Below are 25018 nucleotides of genomic sequence, written 5' to 3'. Positions count from 1 at the left end.
TGAGATGCATTTAATTAGGTTTATAGCGCCACTCATATCACTGTGGGGTGTCAGAGCACTCTATATCACACACACATTACACAGAGACAATCAATCAAAATGTGTAAATCAGTGTATAGGAATGTTACATAGGATAGAGGACTACAAGGGGTAAGAGTCACATGTCATCCATACTAATAGACAGTATAGTTTAGGGTGCTTGGTCTAGAGAAGCACAAACTCAGAATTTAAAACGTAACACCGTGGTTAGGGGTTCTCTTTAATAATAAGAACAGTTTTTTTTTTTTTACCAAAATGAACTCTTTTTGCAATATTCTAATAATGAAAGGCTGGGTCATAGCACTCTAATCTATACCTTGCAGTTTTCATGCAGCTCTAATATAACAGTTAATAGCTCACTGGGATTTTAACTTAAACACTCACTGCAAGTAAACAAAAGGATGTCTCGAACAAAGCACTAATCTATTTACATTATATCCTCTCCCTGATCTGCATTCAACACATACTTTGCAGTTGGCATATTAACTCTCTGCTCTACTTAATAATCAGGCAATACTTCCACTAGACAAAATTCCGATCTATAGCGTGATATTTTTTATTGTTGTATGCAAATTTATGGAGGAAAGGAAGACCACAATTGATGCTTGTAAAACTAAAATACTTGCAAACAACGTGAACACTACTTGTAGTTATTAATAACGTATTGGCTCCTAATTGATTGTAATCAGGTTTCATTAACAAAGGGCTGCCATCCACAGTTAACTTCTAGAACTTGAGCCGCGTAAACAATCAGAGTAAGAGTCTCAGTAATAAATAGATATTTAGATATGGCTCTGAAGGCGACCAATCTTCCTCATGCTAACAGACCGGAAAAGGGGAACACTGCCCCGAGGAAAAAGCCTAGACTGGAAAATGTAAAGCTTTACCGGAGGCAGGAGCTGAAAGAAACCGCCGGTGCAGTCAGGATAGGTGCCATATCCTCGCACTGGAGCAATCGTCACGGTCTCCGTCTCCACTCAGCAGAACGGTCGGAACTGGGGCCTATATGAACTTTTGTCTTTATTCCTGGCTGGCCGCCTAAAGATGCATCCCTGCGGGCGTCATAAGACAAGACAGGGTAAGAACGCGAGGCTAGCCAGATGCAATAAATAATTAAATGATGGCATGCGCCCACGCGGCCCCTCTCGGTCATCTCTGGCCTCAGTGATGCCTCACCAGACGCGCACTTTCAATTGCGCGCCACCCTAAGGGTGAAAAAGGCGCAGGCGCAGCCGCGGACCCGGAGACATCTGCGCAGAATCTTAAAATATGTTGTCACGTCTGGGACGTGGGTGGGTCCGTAGTAGAAGCGCATACTTGGAGCCAGTCTGCAATGTGCTCAGGGGGCCCCCTGGACCTCGGGGCCCCCCCGCACCGCGGGGGCTGCGGGGGCCTTTGTTACGCCCCTGACACCCGGACCAATCGGGTTTTATGCCTGGCAGGAGCACGGCCCTTAATCTGCGACGATTACACGGAGTGCTGGCCCGTGTGGGTCAGGTGCAGGAACCAGCGGTGCTGCTCTCATTGGATGCGCGAATGGCATTCGACATGGTCGAATGGCCATTCCTCTTTGCCGTCTTGTCGCACTTGGGCTTTGGGCCCAAATTTAGGGCCTGGGTCCGGCTCTTATATGCCCAACCACTGGCCCATGTGGCCGTGAACGGACACATATCGAGAGACTTTCCCCTTACGCGTGGCACCCGACAGGGATGCCCCCTGTCGCCCCTGCTCTTTGCTCTGGTGCTAGAACCCTTGGCAGCTTGGATCCGCTGGGAACCCCAGATACGGGGACTTAAATGGACAAATGATTGGGAGGACCGCATCTCCCTCTACGCAGATGACGTGCTACTCTATCTCTCCTCCCCGAGACGCTCCATCCTTGCACTACTCAACATTTGTGCTATTTTCGGGAGAGCGTCCGGTTATACTATCAACTGGTCGAAATCGGTGCTCTATGTGCTGCGCGGCCCCACTCCCCGGCTCCCCGTGGACTGCCCGTTGCAGACGGTGACGGAGTCGTTTAAGTATCTGGGTATCCATATCACGGCCAACCCCACAGACTTCTTCCAACTAAATCTGCACCCCCCATTGGACCGCCTCCGGCGTGATGTGCGCCACTGGGGTACGCTACCGCTTGCGTTGCTGGGGAAGGCGGCCCTCTTTAAAATGATAGCCCTTCCCCGGTTCGTCTACGTGCTGGAAAACACACCGTATCGCGTCCCGCCAGACTACTTCCGCGCGATAGCAGCGCAGGTGACTACCCTTCTGTGGGGTGGCAGACCGCCGCGCATAGCGCAGTCAAAATTGACTCGCGGCTGGTACGACGGGGGGATCGCGCTTCCCGACATTCAGCTCTATTATTGGGCTGCGCAGCTCAAAGTCATAAACCAGTGGCTTCATGTCCCGCATACGGACCCGGCATTTAGAGCAGATAGGGACATAATGGGGGAACGAGGTGTGTTGGCGACCCTGTATGGTGGTGGGCTGACACCGGCTTTCATCGGCCCTCTCAGACAAACGGTGGCCATATGGCATGCAGCACAGGCCAGATTAGGGTGGCGCGGGGTGCTGACCAAGCTCACGCCGCTGTGGGACTCCAGGCAGCTTGGGAGGCTCCGGCACAGCAGGGGATTTGACAAGTGGGACGCTATAGGGATCTCTACGATTGGCGACATGTGGCATGGGAATGACGTTATCACATTCGACCGTCTCCAACAGCAATACAAACTGGCGCCCTCCGAATGGTTCCGCTACACGCAAATTAAACACGCCTTGCTGGCACGGCTAACACCGGGTGTGGCGGTACCAGAGGCATCGCCCTTAGAGGACCGGTTATTAACGGATTATATGCCGAAAAGGGCCACATCGTTTGCATACCGTAAACTGATTAACAACCTGCCGGACCCAATGGGCCCTCTCCGCGAGAAATGGTCCCGTGATCTGGGGGAATTCGACGAACCGGAGTGGCGAGAGGCGCTGGCCTCGCCACGGGAGGCGGGTATACCATCGAGGCTCAGGCTGGTGCAGCTTCGCATCTTCCACCGCTCCTATTACACCAGGCACACACTGCACAAGATCGGCAGCGCGACACATCCTTTCTGCCTGCGCGGTTGCGGGGAGGTGGGAGGCTTCTTCCATACCATATGGGAATGCCCCGTGCTTCAGGAGTACTGGCGGGGGGTGCTGCACATGCTGTCACAGTCGGGGGGAGTCACGCTGGTGCCGGAGCCCAGACGCTGCCTGCTGAATATCTGGGAGCCTAATGACCTCTCGAGCTTGGCGCAGGGCTGGGCCACACTAGGATTAATGATAGCTAAACGCAACATAGCTCAAAAATGGGGGACAGGGGAACTGCCGCGCCTCACTGCTTGGGGCACAGACATGGACGAGGCCATGTTTGCAGAGAAGTCGGCCTTTATCAGACGGGGCTGTCCTGGCAAATGGAGTAAAGTATGGGGAGCGTGGAACTCCTATAGGGGTGACATCTGTGACCCGCCCTCGGATCCTGAAGACGATGCCTCAGACACAGACTAGGGTGGGGGACCCCGGGGATGGGGGAGCGAAATGGTGGATGTTGGAAAAATGTACCGCTGTTGAACTGTTTTCCGCCAACTTGCCGCATTCAGGGGCCACTGCGTTGCTCTACATTGTGGAAAATTATGTATCTGATTACTGTATTGTGCTGCTGCTAATGAATACAATAAAAACAAGTTTAAAAAAAAAAAAAAAAAAAAAAAAGTCCGAGGTGTTGACTCATTTACAGCCTTTCCCATGCCGCGTTTTGTTATGTGCAAAGAATTTAAAAAACAGATTCTGTGCCCTGATGGTGACGTCATCCTCATCCTGCACCATGTGAATTTCAACAGTGTTGTGCTCCAGGGAAATGGGTCTAGGTCTGAGTCATATGGGGGCGTACCCCTCTACAGGTGCTAACAGCTCATAATAAGGGCTCTCGGGTGATATGGCCCTTCCTGGTGGGAGTCAGTGTGAACTGACTGAGGCGGGATTGTGGGAAATTGGGGTGTGGAGGTGTGCAAGGGCAGGACGGTGGAGGGGTGGAGTAGGAATGCTGAGTGCATGAGATACTCCTGTTGTACCTGTTGCTTTGCCCCTAACCCTCTTTGATAAAGGAAGAGGGGAGAATGAATATGCTACTTACCAGTATGCATCTGTTCTTGGCATGTAGGCCTGCTGACATTCATATCTGTGCATAGATCGCCGCCTAGTGTTGGGTCCGGATGTTTGCACGTTGTTGTCCTGGAAGAGTCTTCGAAGTATCCTGGGATAGGTGACTCCTCCCCTGGACTACAGTGCGCATGGGCATCCTCTCCATCCTCAGATTGTTTTTCGCCATTGTGGCAGTGATGGAGTAGATACAGAAAGTGATGACCATGCTTTACAGTAATCCTGAGAGCTGCAGCTGCTACAGGCGCCGGGGAGGAGGGAGGGTGATATGAATGTCAGCAGCCCTACATGCCAAGAACAGATGCATACTGGTAAGTAGCATATTCAGTTCGAGGCATGTGGGCTGCTGAATTCATATCTGTGCATAGAATATATAGCAGTGCCCTCTTATTAGCGGCGGCTACCAGTGCCAGCTGCAGCGGTCTGAAAAAGAGTTTTGAGAACAGCCTGTCCTACAGCTGCCTGCTGTTTTGATTGCACATCTACACAATAGTGTTTGGTAAATGTATGTGTAGTGGACCAGGTGGCTGCTCTACATATATCATGCAAAGGAATGTTTCCTAGGAAAGCCATGGAGGCCCCTAACTTACGTGTTGAGTGGGCTCGTGGGGGAATCGTTAAAGTGCGTTTAGCCTTTTGATAGCAAATTTGAATACATTTAACGATCCATCTGGCTATACCTGCTTTGGAGATAGCGTTACCTTTGTGGTGTGGGGCAAAGGCAACGAAAAGTTGTTTTGTTTTCCTAAAGGGTTTGGTCCTGTCGATATAATACATGAGGGCCCTCTTTACATCTAGTGTATGGAGTGCCCTTTCTGCGACAGTCTGTGGGTTTTGAAAGAAAACAGGCAGTTCAATAGTTTGATTCATGTGGAACTGCGATACCACCTTGGGCATGAATTTGGGGTTGGTACGTAGTACGACCCTGTTGGCGTGAACCTGTATAAATGGCTCTTGGACGGTTAGTGCCTGGAGTTCACTAACTCTTCGTAAAGAAGTTATGGCTACTAGGAAAGCTACTTTCCAGGTAAGGAATTGAATCTCGCATGAGTGTAGAGGTTCAAAGGGTGGACCCATCAGGCGTGTGAGGACCAAGTTGAGGTTCCACATTGGGGCTGGTGGGTGGCTAGGTGGAATGACTCGTTTGAGTCCTTCCAAGAATGCTTTGATGGCAGGCACTCTGAATAGAGAGAGGTGCTGCCTGGTTTGTAGATAGGCTGATATTGCGGTCAAATGGACACGTATAGAGGTGTACGCCAGATTGCATCGGTATAGGTGTAATAGGTAACAAATAATGTTTTGGATGGATGCGTCTAGCGGGTTAATGTCATTATTATTGCAATAAATGACGAACCTTTTCCATTTGGCTGCATAGCAAGCTCTGGTAGTGGGTCTTCTGGCCTCCTTAATGATGTCCATACAGTCAGGTGGCAGGTTTAGGTAGCCAAACTCTAGGACTTCAGGAGCCAGATTGCCAGGTTCAGCTGTTGCGGATCTGGGTGCTGAATCTCTCCATGGTTCTGCGTCAAATGCTCGGGTTTGACCCGCAGCCTTTGATGCGGCACCACGGAAAGTTCGAGAAAGGTGGTGTACCACGGCTGGCGTGCCCACGTTGGAGCAACCAGGACGAGTGTCAGTGAGTGTTGTCTGAGTTTGCGTGCCACCAGCGGTATCAGTGGTGCTGGGGGAAAAGCGTACGCAAATCTGGCGGACCAGTTCATCCATATCGCATTGCCCTGCGACTGCGGATGTGGGAACCTGGCGGCAAAGCTTTGGCATTTTGCGTTTTCGCTTGTGGCGAATAGGTCTATCTCTGGATGACCCCACTGCTGGAAGTACGGTTGGAGTACTGATGGGTGTAACTCCCACTCGTGCATCTGGTGGCTGTGTCTGCTGAGCAGATCCGCCACCTGGTTGTCCTTGCCGGGGAGGTGTTCTGCCATGAGGAACATGTTCCTCTGAATGGCCCACTTCCACATGCTCTGAGCCAGATGAGACAACTGTGGAGAGTGTGTTCCTCCCTGCTTTTGTATGTAGTACATGGCGGTCATGTTGTCCGTCCGGATCAACACGACTTTGTTGCACAAGTGTACTTTGAATGCTTTCATTGCGAGGAAGATTGCCATCAATTCCAGAATGTTGATGTGCATCTTCCTTTGTTGTGTTGTCCATAGTCCCTGCACTGTGTAGTTGAGTACATGAGCTCCCCATCCCTGGAGAGACGCGTCCGCTGTCAGTATTATTTGTGGAACAGGCTCTTGGAACGGTCGGCCCTTGCAAAGGTTTTGTGGATTCCACCAATGCAGAGAGTTGTATGCCCGACCGCTCACCAACACTAGGTCTTTCAACTGTCCTTGAGCCTGATTCCACTGACGTGCTAAGCACTCCTGAAGCGGGCGCATATGTAGTCTCGCGTGTGGGACTATGAAAATGCAGGAGGCCATCATGCCTATCAACTGCATGAACACTCGCGCGGGAAGGGAGTGTTGTGGTTTGAACTTGGAAATCAGCATTTGCATGCTGTTGATTCTCACTAAATTTGGCTGAGCTGTGGCCGCCAGAGTGTTTATAGTCGCACCTAGGTACTGTTGTACGTGTGTGGGCTGGAGATGGGATTTTGGGTAATTTAGTGAGAACCCCAGACTGTGAAGGAGGTGAATGGTGCGGGACATGTGGCTGGCACATTGCTGGGCTGACTTCGCTTGAACGAGCCAGTCGTCCAGGTAAGGGTAGACGTGTATGTGCTGCCTCCGTAGATGTGCCGCCACCGTAGCTAGGCACTTTGTGAACACCCTGGGTGCTGTTGTCACGCCGAAGGGAAGGACTTTGAATTGGTAGTGCTGCCCCTGAACAGTGAACCTGAGGTGTTTCTTGTGTGAGGGGTGAATGGGTATGTGGAAATACGCATCTTTGAGGTCCAGTGTGGCCAGGAAGTCTCCCTGCTTGAGCAGCGGGAGGACTTGCTGTAAAGTGAGCATGTGAAAATGCTCCGAAAGAATGTACCGGTTCAGGGGTCTCAGGTCTAATATAGGTCTGAGTGACCCGTCCTTTTTTGGTATTAAAAAGTACAGGGAGTACACCCCCGTACCTTGCTCGTGGACGGGTACGACCTCTATTGCGCCTTTTAGTAGCATACTTTGCACCTCCTGCTGTAAGAGCGTTAAGTGCTCTGAGGACATAGGACGGTTTTTTGGAGGTATTGTGGGTGGAGTGGAGGTTAGTTCTAGACAGTAACCGTATTTGACAATATCTTTGACCCACCTGTCCGTGGTGATGGAGTTCCACGTGGACAGGAACCTTTGTAGCCTTCCCCCGACAGGTGTTATGTGGTCGGGAGGAAGGGAGAGGGCGTCACTGCTTGTTCTTGGGGGAGGACCTGGTGTTGCCGTAGCCGCGTCCTCTGCCCTTTGTGCTGGAGCCACGATATCCACCCCGGGTGTTTTTATCGTAGGTGCTTTGTGTGTTGCCCTTGTTGTATGTTTGCTGTGACCCCTGTCCTCTACCTGCTCCTCTATTTCCGGGGCGACGAAAGGAGCCGTTCCGAAAGGACTGCGTTTGTAGGGCCCCCATGGACTTTGCAGTGTCTGTGTCCTTTTTTATTTTCTCTAGGGTGGTGTCAACCTCCGGCCCGAATAAGTAGTCGGGGTTGACAGGTTGGTTGAGGATGTTATTTTGTACCTCAGGTTTGAATCCGGAGATTCGCAACCAGGCGTGTCGTCGCAACATGACGCTAGTGTTTATGGCTCTGGCAGCTGTATCCGCGGCATCCAGTGCACACTTAATGGATGCATTTGTGAGCAGTTGTCCCTCCCTGATGAGGATCTCTGCACCTTCTTTGAATTGGTCAGGGAGATGTTGGAGTAGTTGTTCTAATGTGTCGTAGTGCGCTCGATCGTAGCGAGCGAGGAGCGCCTGAGTATTGGCAATGCGCCATATGTTAGCTGCCTGGGCGGCAACCCGTTTGCCGGAGGTCTCTAGCACCTTGGACTCTTTGTCCGAGGGAGGAGCATCACCTGTTGTTTGCGAGTGTGCCCTCTTGCGAGCATTCGCAACTACAATGGAATCCAGAGGTAACTGGCCTCTAATGTAAGTAGGGTCCCCAGGCGCCGATCTGTATTTCTTGTCGATCCTGGGGTTTATTACTCTTGCCCTGGTGGGTTCCTTGAAGATGTCCTTTGCTGGTTTGAGGACACCCTTCAACATGGGCAGAGTCTTTATATTCCTTTCTGAGGATGCGAAAGTATCCATGAGAAAGTCGTCCTCGACGGTGTCAGAGTGAAGTTGCACCCCATGATTGGCCGCAGCACGTTCAATTAGAGCGTTGAACGCGGCAGTGTCCTCTGTGGGAGATGTTTTTGCTCCATAGAGTTGCGGGTCCTGTGCATCCATAGGTGCACCTGAGTCTACAGGGTCATCCCAAGCTTGATCAGGGTCCTGTTGGCCTTCAGGGTCCATCTCTCCGGGGTAGGGGACGTGGTCACCCATGTAGTCCTCCAAAACATCTGTGTCGGAGTGTGTGGGAGAGAAGGACTGTGGATCCTGGTAGGGGGAATGGAGAGGTTCGTAAAGAACTGGTTCCGAAGCCACTGGCAGCTTTCTCTTAAGCGGGATCCGGAAGGAGTCCAAAGCTGGCTCAGAAGTTATTCTCCTTTTGTGGAGCATCATCCTGCCGGTGTCGGCGTCGATGTGATGTGATGGGGACGTCTCCGCAGGAGAGCGTTCGGCAGGCGTGATCGTGGTGTGGGTGACCCGTGTCCTGATTTGGAACAGTTTCGGGGCCGTGGATGGCGGCAGGCCAAAAGTAATGTTGGCCGGTGCCGAAGAGGCTGTTGGAGCTTTTATCGGCTCGGAGTCCGACGTGTCCTGGAGGACTGTTTTGTTTTTGGTGCGTTGCGCAGCAACGGGCCGCACCTGGAGCGCCATCGATTCCTTTGCGCCGACCGGTTCTGTAGAGGCGGGCGTGGACTTCTTCGGCGCCGGTGAGTCATCGAGTCGAGGGGCGGTAATGGCCGTCGACGTCTTCGATGAGTGTGCCTTTGGTGGTGCTGTCGAAGCGGTGTGAGACGCAGCAGGCAGTTTGACCTTTGGGCTCGGAGCCGATTGCGTCGGTGCCGGGAGCCGAGTAGGTTTGGTGGCACCGAAGGTCTTTTTCCGTATGTCGACTCCGACGTCGGCCGCTGCAAGCTCGGCACCGAAGTCTCGTTTGGTGCGCTCGGTGCCGACGGGTTTTGCTGGCGTCGAAGGTGTGGTGGGCCTCGATCCGACCAGCGTCACTTTCGGTTTCGGTTTCAGTTGAACCAATACAGCTTTTGGTTTCGGTTTCGAAGAAGGGAAACCAGCCGGTTTGGGTATTAATGGCTGCCGCTGAATGTCCGAGTCCGGGCCAGAGGGCGGGGCCGAAGAACTGCGGGATAGGTCTTGGGTAAGGCCCGAAGGCGATCCCTCGACCGGAGCCATAGACTGGCGCACTGGGATATCCTCAGTCTGTACGGGTAGGCCTTGCTCGTCACCGGAGCTACTCTCTTCGGCCCCTAAGGCCTCATTGTAGTCTCCTACCTCGGTGTCGTCTTCATCTCTGCGAAAGAGTCTTTCTTCGACGTCTTCCGATCCGGAGTCATGTTCGGAAGCGGGACTGGAGGGTAGGTTCTCCACGTCTTCGACATCTTCGTTCTCGGCGCTGAAGATGTCGGCCGGGGCCGGTGCCGCTTGCTGCGCTTCGAGTCTCGCTGCTCGTCGATTCCGGAGAGTCTTCTTGGATCGGAATCGGGCGCAGGCCATACATGTAGATTCGTCGTGATCCGGTGAAAGGCATTTGTTGCACACCGGATGGACGTCGATGTGGGGATATTTCGCATTACATACAGGACACCGCTTGAATGGTGTCCTCGATTCCATCGTCGATGACGGGTCGATGTTTGGGTAAGATGCAAAAAAGTTGGTTCTGGAAGTTAGTAAACTAACAAGATACTATCGATACCGATCGGGAACAGTACCGACGCGAACTAAAGGCCTTTTGGCCTAGAAAAAGTTTTTCCTAACTTGAGTCAAGATAAGCACATCCGAACCCAATGGCGGAAAAAAACAATCTGAGGATGGAGAGGATGCCCATGCGCACTGTAGTCCAGGGGAGGAGTCACCTATCCCAGGATACTTCGAAGACTCTTCCAGGACAACAACGTGCAAACATCCGGACCCAACACTAGGCGGCGATCTATGCACAGATATGAATTCAGCAGCCCACATGCCTCGAACTTAAAAGTTACTCTCCTGTTTTAATGGATGTAGGAGGGACTATTTCTGTACTCCTGTGTAGGGGGCTCACAAGAATCTTCCTTGTGGAAGGGTGAATGATGATCTTTCTTTTTCTTGTGTTCATGATCTTTTGAAGCCAGGGCAATTATTGAGGCAAAACTTGCATCCGACCTTAGAAGTGGCTTGGCATCCTTTGACGATGACTTATTTGGAGAAGAGGATGAACTTCCTCGTCAAGTGATTTCAGCTGCCGCACACGAAGGTTGATGCCTCTTGAGGCTCAGGTTAGAGTTCGATGCAATATTTAAAACCCCCTTTTAGTACAATTTGAGCGAAATAAGAATATCACATCTATAAAACCCGGTACTCACACCGATCACTCTGCCCTCACACAGGCAGACGGCTCATTCTGTACTCACATGCAATACTGCTCGCCCACCTTGCAATCAAAAAGGCACACAGCTCAGACACCATGCACTCACACAGTCACACTGCTCACTCATCCTGCACTCATACAGGTACATCCCATCCTATACTTATACAGACACCACCCCGACACTTAGATAGGCACAGCACACTCCCACAGCCCACTGTAGCTTCATACAGACAGATAACTCACCTCTACCAACCCAAGTATACGGCTTACCGTGAGCACAACACATGCTCATCCTGTACTCACAAAGACACACACAGAGTCAGTCAGGGAAAGCAGGTGACAGCTGGAAAAGCCTGGATTTATGTGGGGCAGAATGAGGGGCGTATGCTGGGTGCCCTATTGTGGAGAATGGAAGTCCAGCGGAGGAGCAGGGCACATGTAGAAGAGGATGGGGATAATAGGGCAGAATCATAGGAGTCCACCAGGCACCCTGAGAGGTAAGAAGGGTGGCCTGGCAGAGGAGCAGTGAACAGTGGGAGGCAGGGAATTGGACGTGGACAATGGGGATTGTTTGACAGGTGCCTGTCAGATACCTGTGAGCAGAGAAGGACAGTACCTTAGAGGTGCAAGGAACAGAGGGGGAGGCCAGCAACAACATGGCAACACTCAGCCACAAAGGCTGACCGTCGCTCTCCAGCAGCTCTTGCGTCATATTCTACATTTGATTCTTCAGCACCAGAGGAAACAAGCTGACTGAGAATCACATACCCCTTCAGCCTGCAGAAATCACTTCCGTTATCTCCTACTACGAAACTAGGAGGGTATAGAATATAAAGGAAGGAGTATCTACACAGTGACAGGCATGGCACAGACATTAGAGAAAGACGATCTCTGACCCTTCTTATGTGTTGCTACATTATTGAGGGTTTCCCCTAGTGCACGCCGTCCCATCATAACCTTTCAAAGTAATGAACATCATGAGTGAGGCAAACCTTTCAAGAGCCAATAGGAGTGCAACAAACACTCCTACCCATCAGGACCACATCTCTGCACAATTCAACGCTGCCCTTAACGTAATCAACATAACAAGTGGGCCGGACCAAACCCCTCTCTTATGTTACCATTTCATTACGTTTTAATGCTGCAGCCATCTTCGGTGATGAAATAACCTTCATGAGCCATGAGGAGTGCAACAAACATTATTAGTGGAAGCACAGAACTTCTACCCAATCAAATGCAACCAAGATAATCAACATGTGCCAATAGTCAAAGTTCCTATCACAGTAGTACAGCTGGAAATGTTTTGATGTTGATCACATAAGGGCTGGTAACAGCTGTGCTGCCAGGTCAGAAAGAACAAATGGACCTGAAGCAATGTGAGTTTTCTCCCTGTCTGTGTGATCATTTGGATTGTTTCCCGTTTGGGAGCACTAGACTTTTGCTGGTATCCCAAACAAGAAAAATGTGCATCAGAAGGACAGCGCTAATTAAGGAGGGCCTTATGACGGACTGACTGATGGCTCTGTGGGTCAAACATTTACGATGGCAGAGGTGCCGAGTTTCCACCACTGGAAACCTATTGCTTCACTGACCCTTATATGAGACAAGCAAACCCCCAGTTTGGCGAGCAAAAGCCAGTCAAACTCTGAGAAAGGCCTATAGTCCTTCTCCCCGACAGAGGTATGCACTCCCTCTACAGCCATTAAGTGCCAAAAGGGCAGGAATTACAAATAAGCAGCTTGCAGGACAGGCAAATAAGTGACCCTTCCCTGAACATCCCAGAATGTCACCTTTAATGAAACAGAGTTTCAGGTTGAACAACTGCTCCTTGCTTTTCTAGGTAGATATATCTTTAGAAAAATGCCTGAATGCCGTCTCATACGTTATTGTTATTTGCTGGGTTTAGTTGATTGTTGAAATGGGACCGTTGACACTGGCATTAAAGGATGGACAATTGCTGCTTGGTGTTTGCTGCTTGTAAATTTATTTGAGGGGTGTTATTGAGTGCTCAGTGAATACCAATATACCCGGGTGCAGTATTTTCAGGTGTGAATCTACTGCACCATTCCAAGTTTCAGACCCAAGAATGGTGTTATCTCAGTAAAACCGTGTCCTTTACCCTGTTCATGTGTATGCAAACTCAGACTATGTGGATTCAGACTATGTGCACAGTTTGTCCACACTATTTGTACTACATTTTACCCGGTAAAAAACAAAAAGGCAACCACCTATGTGTGAGCTAACTGAATCCCTATTCAAGGGCAAACTTTTGTTTGCCCCCAAATCAGGATTTCACGGGACCTGATATTAGTACAGATGGTGAAATTATGCTGGATCAACATTCATTCAGTCATTTGCAAATGTTCCCCAAATGCCTACTTTTCAGACTTTGTTTTATATACACCACCCAGATCTACTCAGAATTTCCAAAGTAAGAAAATGTAAGTAGAACAGTTTACCCAAACCATACATGGTATGTTTTAGGTTTTGGCCCTGCTCTATCCAGTGATATAAGTGGCCTCACAAATGTGGTCTATTATTTTGTCTGAAACCATTTGGGAAAGAAAGATGATGTGATATTTCTGGCAAACCATGGATTTAATTTAGTTTTCAAGAATTACAAATAACCCAAATTAAACAATGTTTTATATATATGCAATATCATTTAGAGTACAGTTTGTAAGGAAACGTAGCAAGACACACATGAGGTGCATACCATGAATTTCCTGAGATGTCTACACGTTCAGGAATCCATGAGAAGTTTTCCGTATTCAGAACTTTCACTCGTGGGGAACTGTAACCATGCCAGTATTTGTTTTGCAGTAGGTGCAGGCAATAATGTGTGTTGCAGTATTTCAGGTCCTGTCCAGTCACACAAGATGGGCAGTACGTGCCAATCCCATGTCCTCCTGCACCCTGGGGTCTCTTATGGCCCTTTGCTCTAGCTGGATCTTCAAGACTATGCCCTGAGCTTCCCTTCCATCAACAGGCTCGACTCACAGTATTAATGTGTTCATTTGAAACTTGTGAAGCATGTAAACAAATATTAATGTCAGAAATTGTCATTGAGATACTTTGTTGGAAATTTGCCCTTTCTGTAAGGTCACCCCAAATATTTGCCCTTTTTTGCTGAACCCTATTTTTTGATGGCTAAAGAACTCTGTACACTCTACTGTTGCTAACCACTGGTAAAGCACTTGTGCTCTTCCATTCAACATGATGAGGTTGCTATACGCCAGAATGACTGATTTAACTTACCTAAAGGTCCCTAGTATAGGGCGCCCTATTGTCCTGCCAGCTAGTCGGGCCCCAATCACATTGGGTCCCTCTTCAACATTACACTGTAACAGTCTTTTGGACAGGTCTACTGGGTTTACATACAACATATGGGGCACACTTCAAGGTAGGGAAACAGTATAACAAAAACTTTGTGTGTATCCACTGTCTGGTTGCTGAAAGCTCAGCTCTGAATGTTTGGGTTACAGGGACTGCCAAAAACTGGATTTTAGTGTTAGGAAGACACCAGGATTACCATAGTGCTAGTGCACTTCCCACACACACTTCCCACACACATTTCCCACACAGAGCCCAAGTTTAGTGTGTCTAAAGACTTCGGCCATTTTGGAAATGTCGAAAGTGGGTATGGTTAGCCCCGCAAACCTTTACAACATTGGGTAGGGAGTCCCAGGGGTAATTCCCACCCACTACCTCATGCCAGGTATAAATATGGCACCTCCAGACACCCACTTCAGAACATTTCTGGACCTGCTGAAGAACAGGAGAGGACTGAAGACTGGACCGGTTCTCCCTGGTAAAAGAAGTGGACTCCAAGGGTCATAATAGTGACATCATGTTACAGCTACAGGGACACAGCAAGCTACAAGAGGCTTTTTCCTGCAACTGTCAAGCTGACCAGCAGTAACTGGACCCAGACTGGACCCTGCTGTAGCCTCTGTCAGATACTCTGTGAGCCTCTAAGAGCCCTCCCATGGTGGCCTGAGTGATTTTACAAGTATATTACTGTAGTGGATTTGAACTTAAAGAGCTAAAGTCAGAAGGTAAAATCTTCTGCCCAGGACATACCTGGTTGGTATAGCTCCACTGAGGTCAGCATCAAATTGTGCCAAGGTTATGTTCTACTACGACTATATGAATCACTTTGTGCTTCATGGCTCTATTTTTATGTACCATTAAAGAAATCATACCACTGGTTCCTCTTTCTGGAGTTTTGCAATCTTGTTTAAGTTTTACTCAATTTTTCTAATTTGTTTTTTTTTATTATTGTTTTGCCTTTTGCCTTTATTACTGTTTTAGTACTGCGTAAATATTTTACACAGTGCCTCTAAATTAAGCAGGTCTTCTATGTGCCAAATCTACCAGGGAGCTGAGTTCAGTTTAATTTAGGTACTGTGAGGGTTCAACCTGACAAGGATAGTGGTCATTACCTGTAGTAGGTACCATCCTGCCCCCCCCACACTAATAACCCCATTTCTTACATACTTGTTTGGAAACCACCGAATACTTTAAAGAGTTTGCTTTCAAATTCTTTGTTGTTCAAGGTTTCCGTTACACAGCAAATTAGTCTAAAGGCGTCATTACACCAGGAGTTAGCACCACAATATGGTGAATATGCCTCACCTCTACATGCCATTGCTTCCCCAGTGCATTCACCACACGGCCCTCAATGGGTCTCCGGCATGCCCCACAGATTGGGATTCCCATTTTGTCGTGGCATGGTAGGCAATATAGCTCTCCCTTCAGCTCCCTGGCCTCCACTGTCAGTTCTTTCCTGCAGACACAACAAAATCATGAAATGAGACACAAATACAAGGCAAAAAAGAAGACAACACATAGTGTAAACTTTAAATTATGCTGGTACATACAGACCAGAGCACCACTGTAAAGTAATGGGGGTAAAGCTGCTTCGTTTCATCCTAAACCAATGTTGTATTTGGGCATGTGCCAGTAAAACCTAGTTTGGGTGCCTCATTTCAGGATCACCATGAGGACTTTGCTTAATATATGTGCTGCATTCTTTCCAGCATTTTATAGAAAGATGTATGGTATGATATGCTGATGTCAGCCTATGAAGCCTCATCAAAGACAAGCCAACTACATAAAGATTTTCTAGTGAAGGGCAGAGTAGGCTTGAAATACACAGAAACCAAAAGGTAAAATTCGAATTGTACAAATTGCTTGCTCTTCACTCGTTGAAGATTTCTGATGGAGGGCTATTTGTCCCTCATTTACAGCTTAACAATGTCAAAGAAGGAATACTGGCCTCAAAAAAGATTTTTAGTATGCTCTTGTGAATGCTCATAAAATCTGCCAAAGCTGAGCTGAGGAATTGAAATATCATTTCTGGTCTTAGGAATTCGCAAGGATATTTCCCAGGGTCTCATTGTAATAAGAGGTAAAGGTGCTTACACTCTGGTTAGAAGGGTATGGCAGGACTGCAGAAATGTGTGACCACAGATGAAGGACACGGAACTGAAGCATGATGTGCTTGGTGCACTGGACTGATGTGTATAACTCTTCTGGCGTCCCAGTCACCTACATTGTCAAGAAATTGAGGAAGAAGTATTCTTGTAATTGGACCAATCTAACAGCAAGGATCCTCAAGTGGGAGGCTGTCCTCCTTAGAAATGATGAGGGCATGGATGAAGTCTTGCTATGAGTGGCTTAGTACAGCATTTGACCCGGTCACTGTCCAACGAGTACTACAAGATTATTAGTAATGATTCTTCTATTTCCTGTTACAATTTCCTGCTAATTAAATAAAACAAGTTTCTCTCTTTAGCACAAAATACCCTTCACAGATAGTGTGCCTATTTAAGGTCAGAAATGAAAGTAATACTTAACGGTGCCTTGTGGGTTGAGATTAATAGCAGGAATTCTCAATTTCCATCTGGTTTGTAAGACGTAGGGATGATACAATTCCGGGGGGGGGGGGGGATCAACACTAGCAATGATACTGCTCATGTGGAGTTGTTAATAATAAAGAAGATATTATTATTAGCAGCAGGGATCCCAAAACTCGTGGGTTCTTCACAGCAAGGCGGGTATGGATATTTAGTAACAGTACAGATGAAATAGACAATAACAACAGAGATGGCACAGTGTATTTTGGTTTATGTATTTATTACTAAAGCGCAGTGTGTATTAAAACGTTGTCCTTGCACTAGGACAGGTGCACTGGGAGACCAGAACAAAAAGAAAAAGAAAGACTAATACCTACATCATAACACTACAGGCTTAACAGAAACTTTTCAGCTTTTTGCAAAGTAAAACAGAATTTGGGTTCTGCTGCAGTTCAATGGGATTTTTTTTCTAAAGTTTAGGACCCAGGACAAAAAGGCTCCAGCTCCACTGAGTTCTTTCAAACATTCCGTCATTGTGACCAGCGAGAGGGAACCTGATAGAAAGGACCTGGAGGGTGCATGTATTCAGCAATTGAGACAGAATCTTGAGTCCCTTCTGATAAAAGGAGCAGTGAACCAAGCACCGCACCTTACAATTCATGAGCTGTTAGACCAGAAGCCAGGATCCTGTGCAGCAGTTTGCGGGAACCTGATCAAATTTGTGCAGAACAGTTACCAGCCTGTCATATTATGTATGTTATGCAGCCTGTAGATCTGTCCCTCTGGAAGCCTGAGATAGACAGCACTGGCATTGGAGCTAACTATAGTGGCGTGAGACTAGAGTGAAAGAATGGCCAAGACCTTTTGGCGGAGACTGAAGAAGCTGAAAGCATGTTGTTCAGAACTTGTGAATTTGAGAATTGAATGAGTGCTCCTTATCAAACCAGTTTCCAAAGCTCTTTACTCTCTGCTGGGATGGATAAACCCTCACTAAATGCTGGCCATATACTACAAGTCCATGGCAAAGGCTATCTGCCAATGACACGGATTGCACTTTCGTTACAATCAAATCTCAGAAAGTTAGTAGCTGTCCATCCTTGAATCCCAAGAAGGCAGACCCTAAGAGGCGGGACCTCAATGCCTTTAGGACATTCAAGGCTCAGCAGCAATTGCGTATCATCTGTATAGAAGAATGCTTTAAATCCAAACTTTCTGATTACTTAAACTGAAGGTTGACTATGCATGTCAAATACAATGGGGCCAGGGCTAAACAAGAGAAACCTTGAGCTCTACCAACATTTCTTCAAAATGAAAAGGGGGTAAAGAGACCACTTTGAAATAGCCCATGAGTAAAAATCTAAACCACTTTAGAGCTGAGCTAGTAGGACCAAGACCCACCCACCAGATGGACCATGAGAATGGTATGTGTTGCTATTTGTAGAGTACAAATCTAGCTCCAGAGCAACGGAACGCTCAACAGAGCACATGGACCTCCAGGAAGATACAATCACTAGGGTCAAGGGTTGACTGTCGGGACATGGGGTGTACTCCTTGAATAGTGCTTACTTTAGCTTTTTTCTGTATTCCAGGAGAGTTGGTGCTAATCTGATGTTGATAGGGAAGCTGTTCCAGATCCTGTGACCATGAACGGAGAAGGCGTGCCTTCCGTTTTTTCCCCTCTTGCAGTGTCCTGTTTTCAGTCTGGCATTGTCCAGGCACCTAGTCTGGCACTTTCATCCAAATATGGCAAACTTGGTTGCCAGGTAAGGTGGGTTCTTGTTGTTCAGGGTTTTATAAAGGATGCAGCTAGTCTTGAAGATGATCCAGGCAGCGAAGCGGACTAATCTCACCTGCCTTAAGGGCATCTGGGCATGTGCCTTTGCTTAGGAAGGCATTGAAGGTCTATGAGACCAACAGATGTTCAAATCCACGGGTAGAAGGCCAGCAATCTGAATTTGGTCTCTCACAGAATGAGGGTTGTCAAAGGCAACAGCTATCAGTACTGTATTGTGTGCAGAGGTCCAGAAAACCTGTTTATTTCTGTGCATTAGGTTACCATTTGATAATTTTGACCGGTGCAGGAATGCGAGGCCTTCAGCTTGTCAGGTCATCCAGGTCCAGATCTGCTTTTTTCAGAAGCGGAGAAATAGCTCCCTTTTTTCACACAAGTTGGGAACTGAAGCCCCTTGGAAAGATATGTTAATGGCTTCCAAGCTAAGACTGGAAAATCTAAGCACAAACAATTTAAAAAATGGCCACTGGTCAAGAGGCGACCCTGATTTGAGGCAACAGCTTCAGTCACCTAGTTGGAGACTATAAATCATGCTGAATTGTTGCTTGCGCTATTCTGGGTATCTTTCAAGGAGGTTAGATCTGGCTCAGCTAATATCCTCATGGATGCTTATGTTCTTGTTAAAAAAGAAGGTAGATCATCACAAAGCTCCTGCAAAGGTTTACCAGTCAGACTTCAATTTCCAGGGGAGGTGAAAGCATGAACTACTTCAGAAATATCTTGCAGTTGTTGCTATGAGTTCAGGAGTCATGAGGAAAAGACAACCTTAGCAGCTGGTACGGAAAAGTTACTTACCTTCGGTAACAATCTTTCTGGTGAATACTCTGGCTACCTGCAGGTTCATCATCTCTAAATATCCCAGGCATCAGTATAGATCCACAAACTCATGGCGTAGCTCTCAGGCACCAGTAAGGTGCGCTGGTTCTACCTGGACGCCAGAAGTTGATTAGTAGTGTCATCACTAGAGCCAAATATTGCCCATCCCGATGCCATTATGTCACTTCTCAACTGTTTCTTTACCCACGTTTTTCAAGGTGGAGACACAAAAACAACCTCAACAATTAACAGATGCAGTGCAACAAAATAACTTTGCATCTTATTATAATGTCTATGAACTTTCTTCGGAACGGCTAGGAGGGTGAAATTGGTGAGGAATCTGCAGATAGAGTAACCACCAGAAATTCTTAACGAAGGTAAATAACATTTCCTTCTGATGGATACTTCTACCTGCAGATTCCTCACCTCTGGATAGATTTCCAAGCAGTACTCCCCCATGTTGTGAGTCTGAATGAAAGGTCAAATGAGGAAATCCTGAAGCACAGAGAGTGAAATGGCCTCCCTTTTCACCTCAGAAGTGAAACAACGATTGTCAAAGGTGTGGAGGGAAGCCTGGGTCACTGCTTTACATATATCTGCCGCCTGCATGCATCATGCCAAGGCTGCAGTGGAGGACTTTGTCCTTGTGGAATGGGGCTTGTTTCCCCAAAACTGTTATCTTTTAGCGGTACATAGCAAATCTTGATAGTCAACCATATCCAATGAGACTGTGTTGTATTCCACACCACCTCTCTTGTTGCCCGTGCACCCTGTAAAGAGCTGGTCATCAGACCTGATGTCTCTTATGTGGTCAATATAGTAAGTACAGCACACCTGGTGTCCAACCAATGTAACTGCTGTGCCTCCTTGGTCTGGTGAGGCAGGGATAAATGGTGGGCAATGTGACACAGTGCCCCATATGGAGGAGTGGGAACACCAAATTAGGGAGGAAAGCCGCTTTAGTTCAAAGGACTCTCTTATACAGGAAAAAGCATGGGAAAGGCAGATGGGCACTCAATCATTATAGTTCGTTATTGAGAAGAGCCGAGGTCACTGCAACCAAAATTATAGTTTTGAAGGTAAGCAATTTTAACTAGGAACTATGAATGGGCTCAAACGAAGCACCTATCAAAAACACCATAAGCAAGTTTAAGTCTCTTCGTGGCATAACAAACATAACAGGCAGAAACATGTTCAGCAGGCCTTTTTAAAAATCAAATAAGCACTGGTGATTTAAATAAAGATAGTTGGCCTGGAAGACACAGAAAGGCTCACAAAGCCACAAAATACAATTTGGCCATACCAACTGAGCAACCCTGCTGGAACAAGGATCATGCGAACTGAAGAATATTGGCCACGGTAGTCTTCACAGTGTCTACCTGTTGCTTGGAACACAATGCCATAAATCTGTTCAATCTCCCAGAACAGACTGACTTGTCAAGGGGCGATGGACTGAAAGAATCATGTAGATCACCTCTGGTGAAATCCAAAATGAACTCAGACGGCTCCGCTCAATCTCCACGCATGAAGATGTGAGCCCTGGAGACTGGGATGTAGAACTTCTTGACTGGGAGAGAAGGTTCACTCTGAGTGGGAGGCGAAGTAGAGCACCCAGAGAGAGGTGCAAAAGGCCTGTATACAATATTTTGCTTGACCAGTCCAGGGCGATGAGGATGCCCTGCGCTCACTCCTGGTTAACCTTCCTCAAATCCCAAGGAATTAAGGGTATGTGAGAAACATATATTTTGAAGCTGACACTTTCACTTCAACTGAAACTTGTCCCCCATGGCTCCCTGCAAATAACTGCAGCAGAAAGGCACAGACTCTCGAGCAATGGGCATTCTCCCGAATAGCAAAAAGATCCACCCAAGGCACAGAGGTCTTGGTGAGAGTTGGGCACATTGATGGAAAACCCCAAGTCGAAGATTAGGGAAGCTGTTGTCTGCAGGTGAAGTGCCATCATCTGTGGCAAACTGGCTTGGAGCAGCCACTTGCCCAGGAACACAGCAATGCATGACCTCCTGAGATAGGTCGCAACCACCAGCATTTCCTTAGTGAAGATTCGAGGTGCAAATATCAATCCAAAAAACTGCAAAGTGGTAGTGAATGGATCTCACCACAAATTCCTGGTAATTCCTGTGTGATCGCATGATCAGCATACTGAAAGCACCAGTCCTGCAAGTCAAGGAACACCATCCAGTCTTCCACATCCAAAACCAACTAAACTTAAGGCAGGGAGAGCATTCTTAACTTTTCCATGCGCAGGTAAAGGTTCAGGAGATTGAGGTGCAGGGATCATTAGAAGACCACTGTTCTACTTGGGGACTAGAAAGAACCAAGAATAGCGCTCCTGCCCCTTTTCCTGCTCTGGTACCAACTCTACGGCTCCGGCCTGCTAACTCCTGCTACAGTATCCTTAGATGGTTCTTGGATGGAAGGAGATTCTGGGTGGGGATATGGGTGGTTGATGGTGTACGGGTAGAGTATATCCAACAATTTGAAAGACCCATTGGTCTGAAATGATGGCCTTCTAGGCCTGTAGAAAAGAGGATTCTCCTCTGGGAGCTATTGCCCCTAACTCTGGCTATAGAGAGAAAGGGGCCTGGGTGAAGCATGATGCGGGACATACCTCTAGATTTCATCCTTGTTGGAGAAGAGGAGTACTTGTTCTTTTTGTGGCATCTCTTTTTCCCCTCAATGATCTGGCAGAGGATGAGGAACTTTGAGCGGTGAGAGAGAGACCTGGATCTGGCCCTGGACCACATCTCTGAGTGACAATTTCCCTGATGGTCATCTCGGTCACGGGCCATGAATAACTTTGCTTCCCATTCCTTGATGGCATTTGGGTTCATTTGAAGGCGGAGTTTGCACCTTGACAAGTTGTGTTTTGGACCAAGACATGAGAGACAATAATTGTGCAGGTCGGTAATGGATATTTGTCCATCGCAGCGGTGGCCTAGTATAAACACAGACTGTTTAGGTGCGGACATGGTCTCTAGCACTGTATCAAAGAGAGTGAAAATCTTCACCCAAGAAACTAAAATAAAAAATAAGAACAAGTTATCATGTATTAATTAATCTTAGTCCTTATATGCCTCTTACATCACAATGGCTCACCAACACTGCCCTCTCTCTACATCACTGCGTTCATCGCATGCTGATTCATAGAGCCTAAGTGAGTACAGACATCCTGGCTGGTACTCCTGCCTCTCTCAGTTCTTTACTCGGAGGAGAACCTTCTCCTTAGTGTGAAGGAAGAGAACAGAAGGGAAATGTTCACTGATGTTACTGAGGTGAGTATTTTGTTCTACGCAAATAAATCAACAGAAGTTGAGAAAGGACTCTTTCAAACAACACTCAGGAACTCTACCATCGCCATCCAGCCTGGAAGCTGCACAATGACTCTTTGGAAGGACGGGTCACTCTAGTGCAGTGGCCTTCAAACTTCCTAATGCTTCAACCCCCGTAAAAAAAATATCATACTTCAACATATTTAAACGTTGCAGTTTAGCTCTGTTACCCCTTTTTACACATACTCCCAGTCAGGATATATATGACAAAAGTTGTTAGTGATGGCCCATTACACAGCCGAAGAGCGGTAGGGAGGTCGGTCCGGGTTGGGGGGATTTGACAGACAACCACGAGGGAAAATTAAATAAATAATTATTTTCCCTCGTCTGTCAAACCTGCACGGACCACGGCTGCCATTACAAAGTGACAGCTCATGTTTTTAACACTCAAAACAAAGAAAGATGCTTCTTTTGGCCAGAGACTGCCCCCGCCCCCCCCCCTCCCCCCGAGATCACTTAAGGTCCCCCCAGGGGGGCCTACCCCCTAGTTTGAAACCTTCTGCTCCAGTGTGTCAAAACTTAGTGTCTAGCTGGCTGAAACATATGGTGGACACTTACCTACAGTGGGTGCAGTTGAAATGGTCAGGGTGGTAGGCATCATTTCGGAACATCAAGGGCTGTTCGTCGATAATCAGGTGGCATTTTTGGCAGATATACTTGCCAAGCCTCTTCGCCCTCTCGCGGTTATGGCAGGGTCGACAAAGATGCCTATGAAACAGGAGCAGAGGAGAGACAAGGAGAAAGAGTCAGAGGAGGAGGGCCTTCCTGCTACCATGCTCACTTTGCTGAGCGCAATCTTGCAAGACGTAGCCAGAGTAACAACCAGCGCTAAAAAGAAATGCAGCCCTGCCTGCACTGCAAAGCCCTGCTCAGTCCCACCCCAGCTTTCTGGACAGAGATTTGAAATACGAGTTTTAGATTGTTTTTAAATGCATGCCCTGTGTTCTTTCCTGCATCAGCCACCTCAGGAAAATCCCTTCCAATCATAGGTTCCGCCAACATTATTATGTCTGAGGGAACAGTTCAAGACTCATGATTTTCAGTAACGTTACTATTACTTCCCCCTTACTTCTCCACTTACCCTCTTTCCTCTTCTTGCACCCTTTTCCTGTTCCGCCCTTTCCACAGTTTGTTGAGTTTGAACATCGTATCTTGTTTATTTAAAGGTTTTATATAACGATCCTTTATTCCTCATTAGCAAAGATGATTTATACATCACTGCATACATGCCAATAGACCTGATTCATGCGGGAGGCTACCGATTTTTCAAGCCAAAAATGGCTTTATTTTAGCGGTCTCCCGCCTGAAATTGCATTTTCTAAAATAGAAGTCAATGGGAAATTTTCATTCTCCCGATTTTTTATTTTAAATCTCCCACGTCCCTGTCCTTCAATGTTGGCATGTATGTCACTGTGTTGCTGGGTGGTGCTTTCAGAGGGGGACCAGCTAGCCCTGGTTAACGCAAGCAATAACTACTCACCAGCAGATGCATTGAAATCCTTACAGTCACCCACGGACTTCTAAAACATGCTTATGGTTAGGCCCAAGACATGATGTGTACAGTGGCTAAACTGCTAACCAAGAGAACTATATTTTACTCTTGGCTTTCCCATCTGAACACAAATGTGTGAGCTTGGAGAAAACACTTATTTGCCAATGGCCCAATTCCCTAATTGGCAAACTGGGAACACTTAAAAATTGAATTAAGTTGGTATTCAAAAAAATTATTTACATTTTTGGGATACAACAATGTCCCTCCAGGCTCCTGTGGTCCTTCCACATTAACTCCCAGTTCAGGCTGTGTATTGTTTCCTTTGAGGGAAGCATCAGATTTTAAGAGGGGGTGGTCGCAGCTCCACTCAGAGCTACAAGGGTCGCTTCTCTACCATTAGTCATGCCCTTATTCGGGGTAGGGTTCGGGGACCTCCACCTGCTCCATTCAGAGGGCCACGAATAAGGAGCAACAGCCACTGACTGGTGCAGAAAGCCCCTTATCTTGCACTACACAATCCCCCCAAACAAGGGTTCACTGCCCGGGCCAACTCTGGCCCAGGCCCGAGGCGGCGAGCGAGAGCAGCCGCGTTGCCATGGCGCCCGGCCGCAGCCCCCTGCTCGGCGCCCCCATCCAGGAGCCACTTATGAATTGTACCATTCTGAGGCCGAGGTTCAGGCGTGGATCCGGTCCAGCGCCCCAGAAATAGTCACTGCGGAGTACAAAGAGTGGACGGGAGGCACAGCAGGCCTCCCCCAAGAATGCGACGCTTCATTAATGGGATGAGGGCGAAATATTCCTAGCCGGGGCTCTCTGGCTGAGGGGTCTTTTAGAGGAGCCATTGTTGGATTTGGA

At 47.8% G+C, this 25018-nt stretch overlaps 1 protein-coding gene across 2 annotated transcripts in view; it reads right to left on the bottom strand.

Moving 5' to 3' along the window:
- The window catches only part of LIMS2 (LIM zinc finger domain containing 2), a 229914-nt gene that overhangs the window by 87674 nt on the left and 117222 nt on the right, over positions 1–25018 (bottom strand). For both annotated transcript variants that reach the window (XM_085634662.1, XM_085634660.1), the window contains exons 5-6: positions 23230–23379; positions 15491–15641 (exon numbers count right to left, since the gene is read on the bottom strand). In XM_085634662.1, coding sequence (XP_085490788.1) covers positions 15491–15641; positions 23230–23379 — 301 coding nt within the window. The remainder of the gene's footprint in view (positions 1–15490; positions 15642–23229; positions 23380–25018) is intronic.

The sequence above is a fragment of the Triturus cristatus genome, chromosome 11, assembly GCF_964204655.1.
Source record: "Triturus cristatus chromosome 11, aTriCri1.1, whole genome shotgun sequence".
In the NCBI taxonomy this organism is placed as follows: domain Eukaryota; kingdom Metazoa; phylum Chordata; class Amphibia; order Caudata; family Salamandridae; genus Triturus; species Triturus cristatus.
Note: the sequence above shows the minus strand (reverse complement) of the source record. Positions and strands in the feature narration are given on the sequence as shown.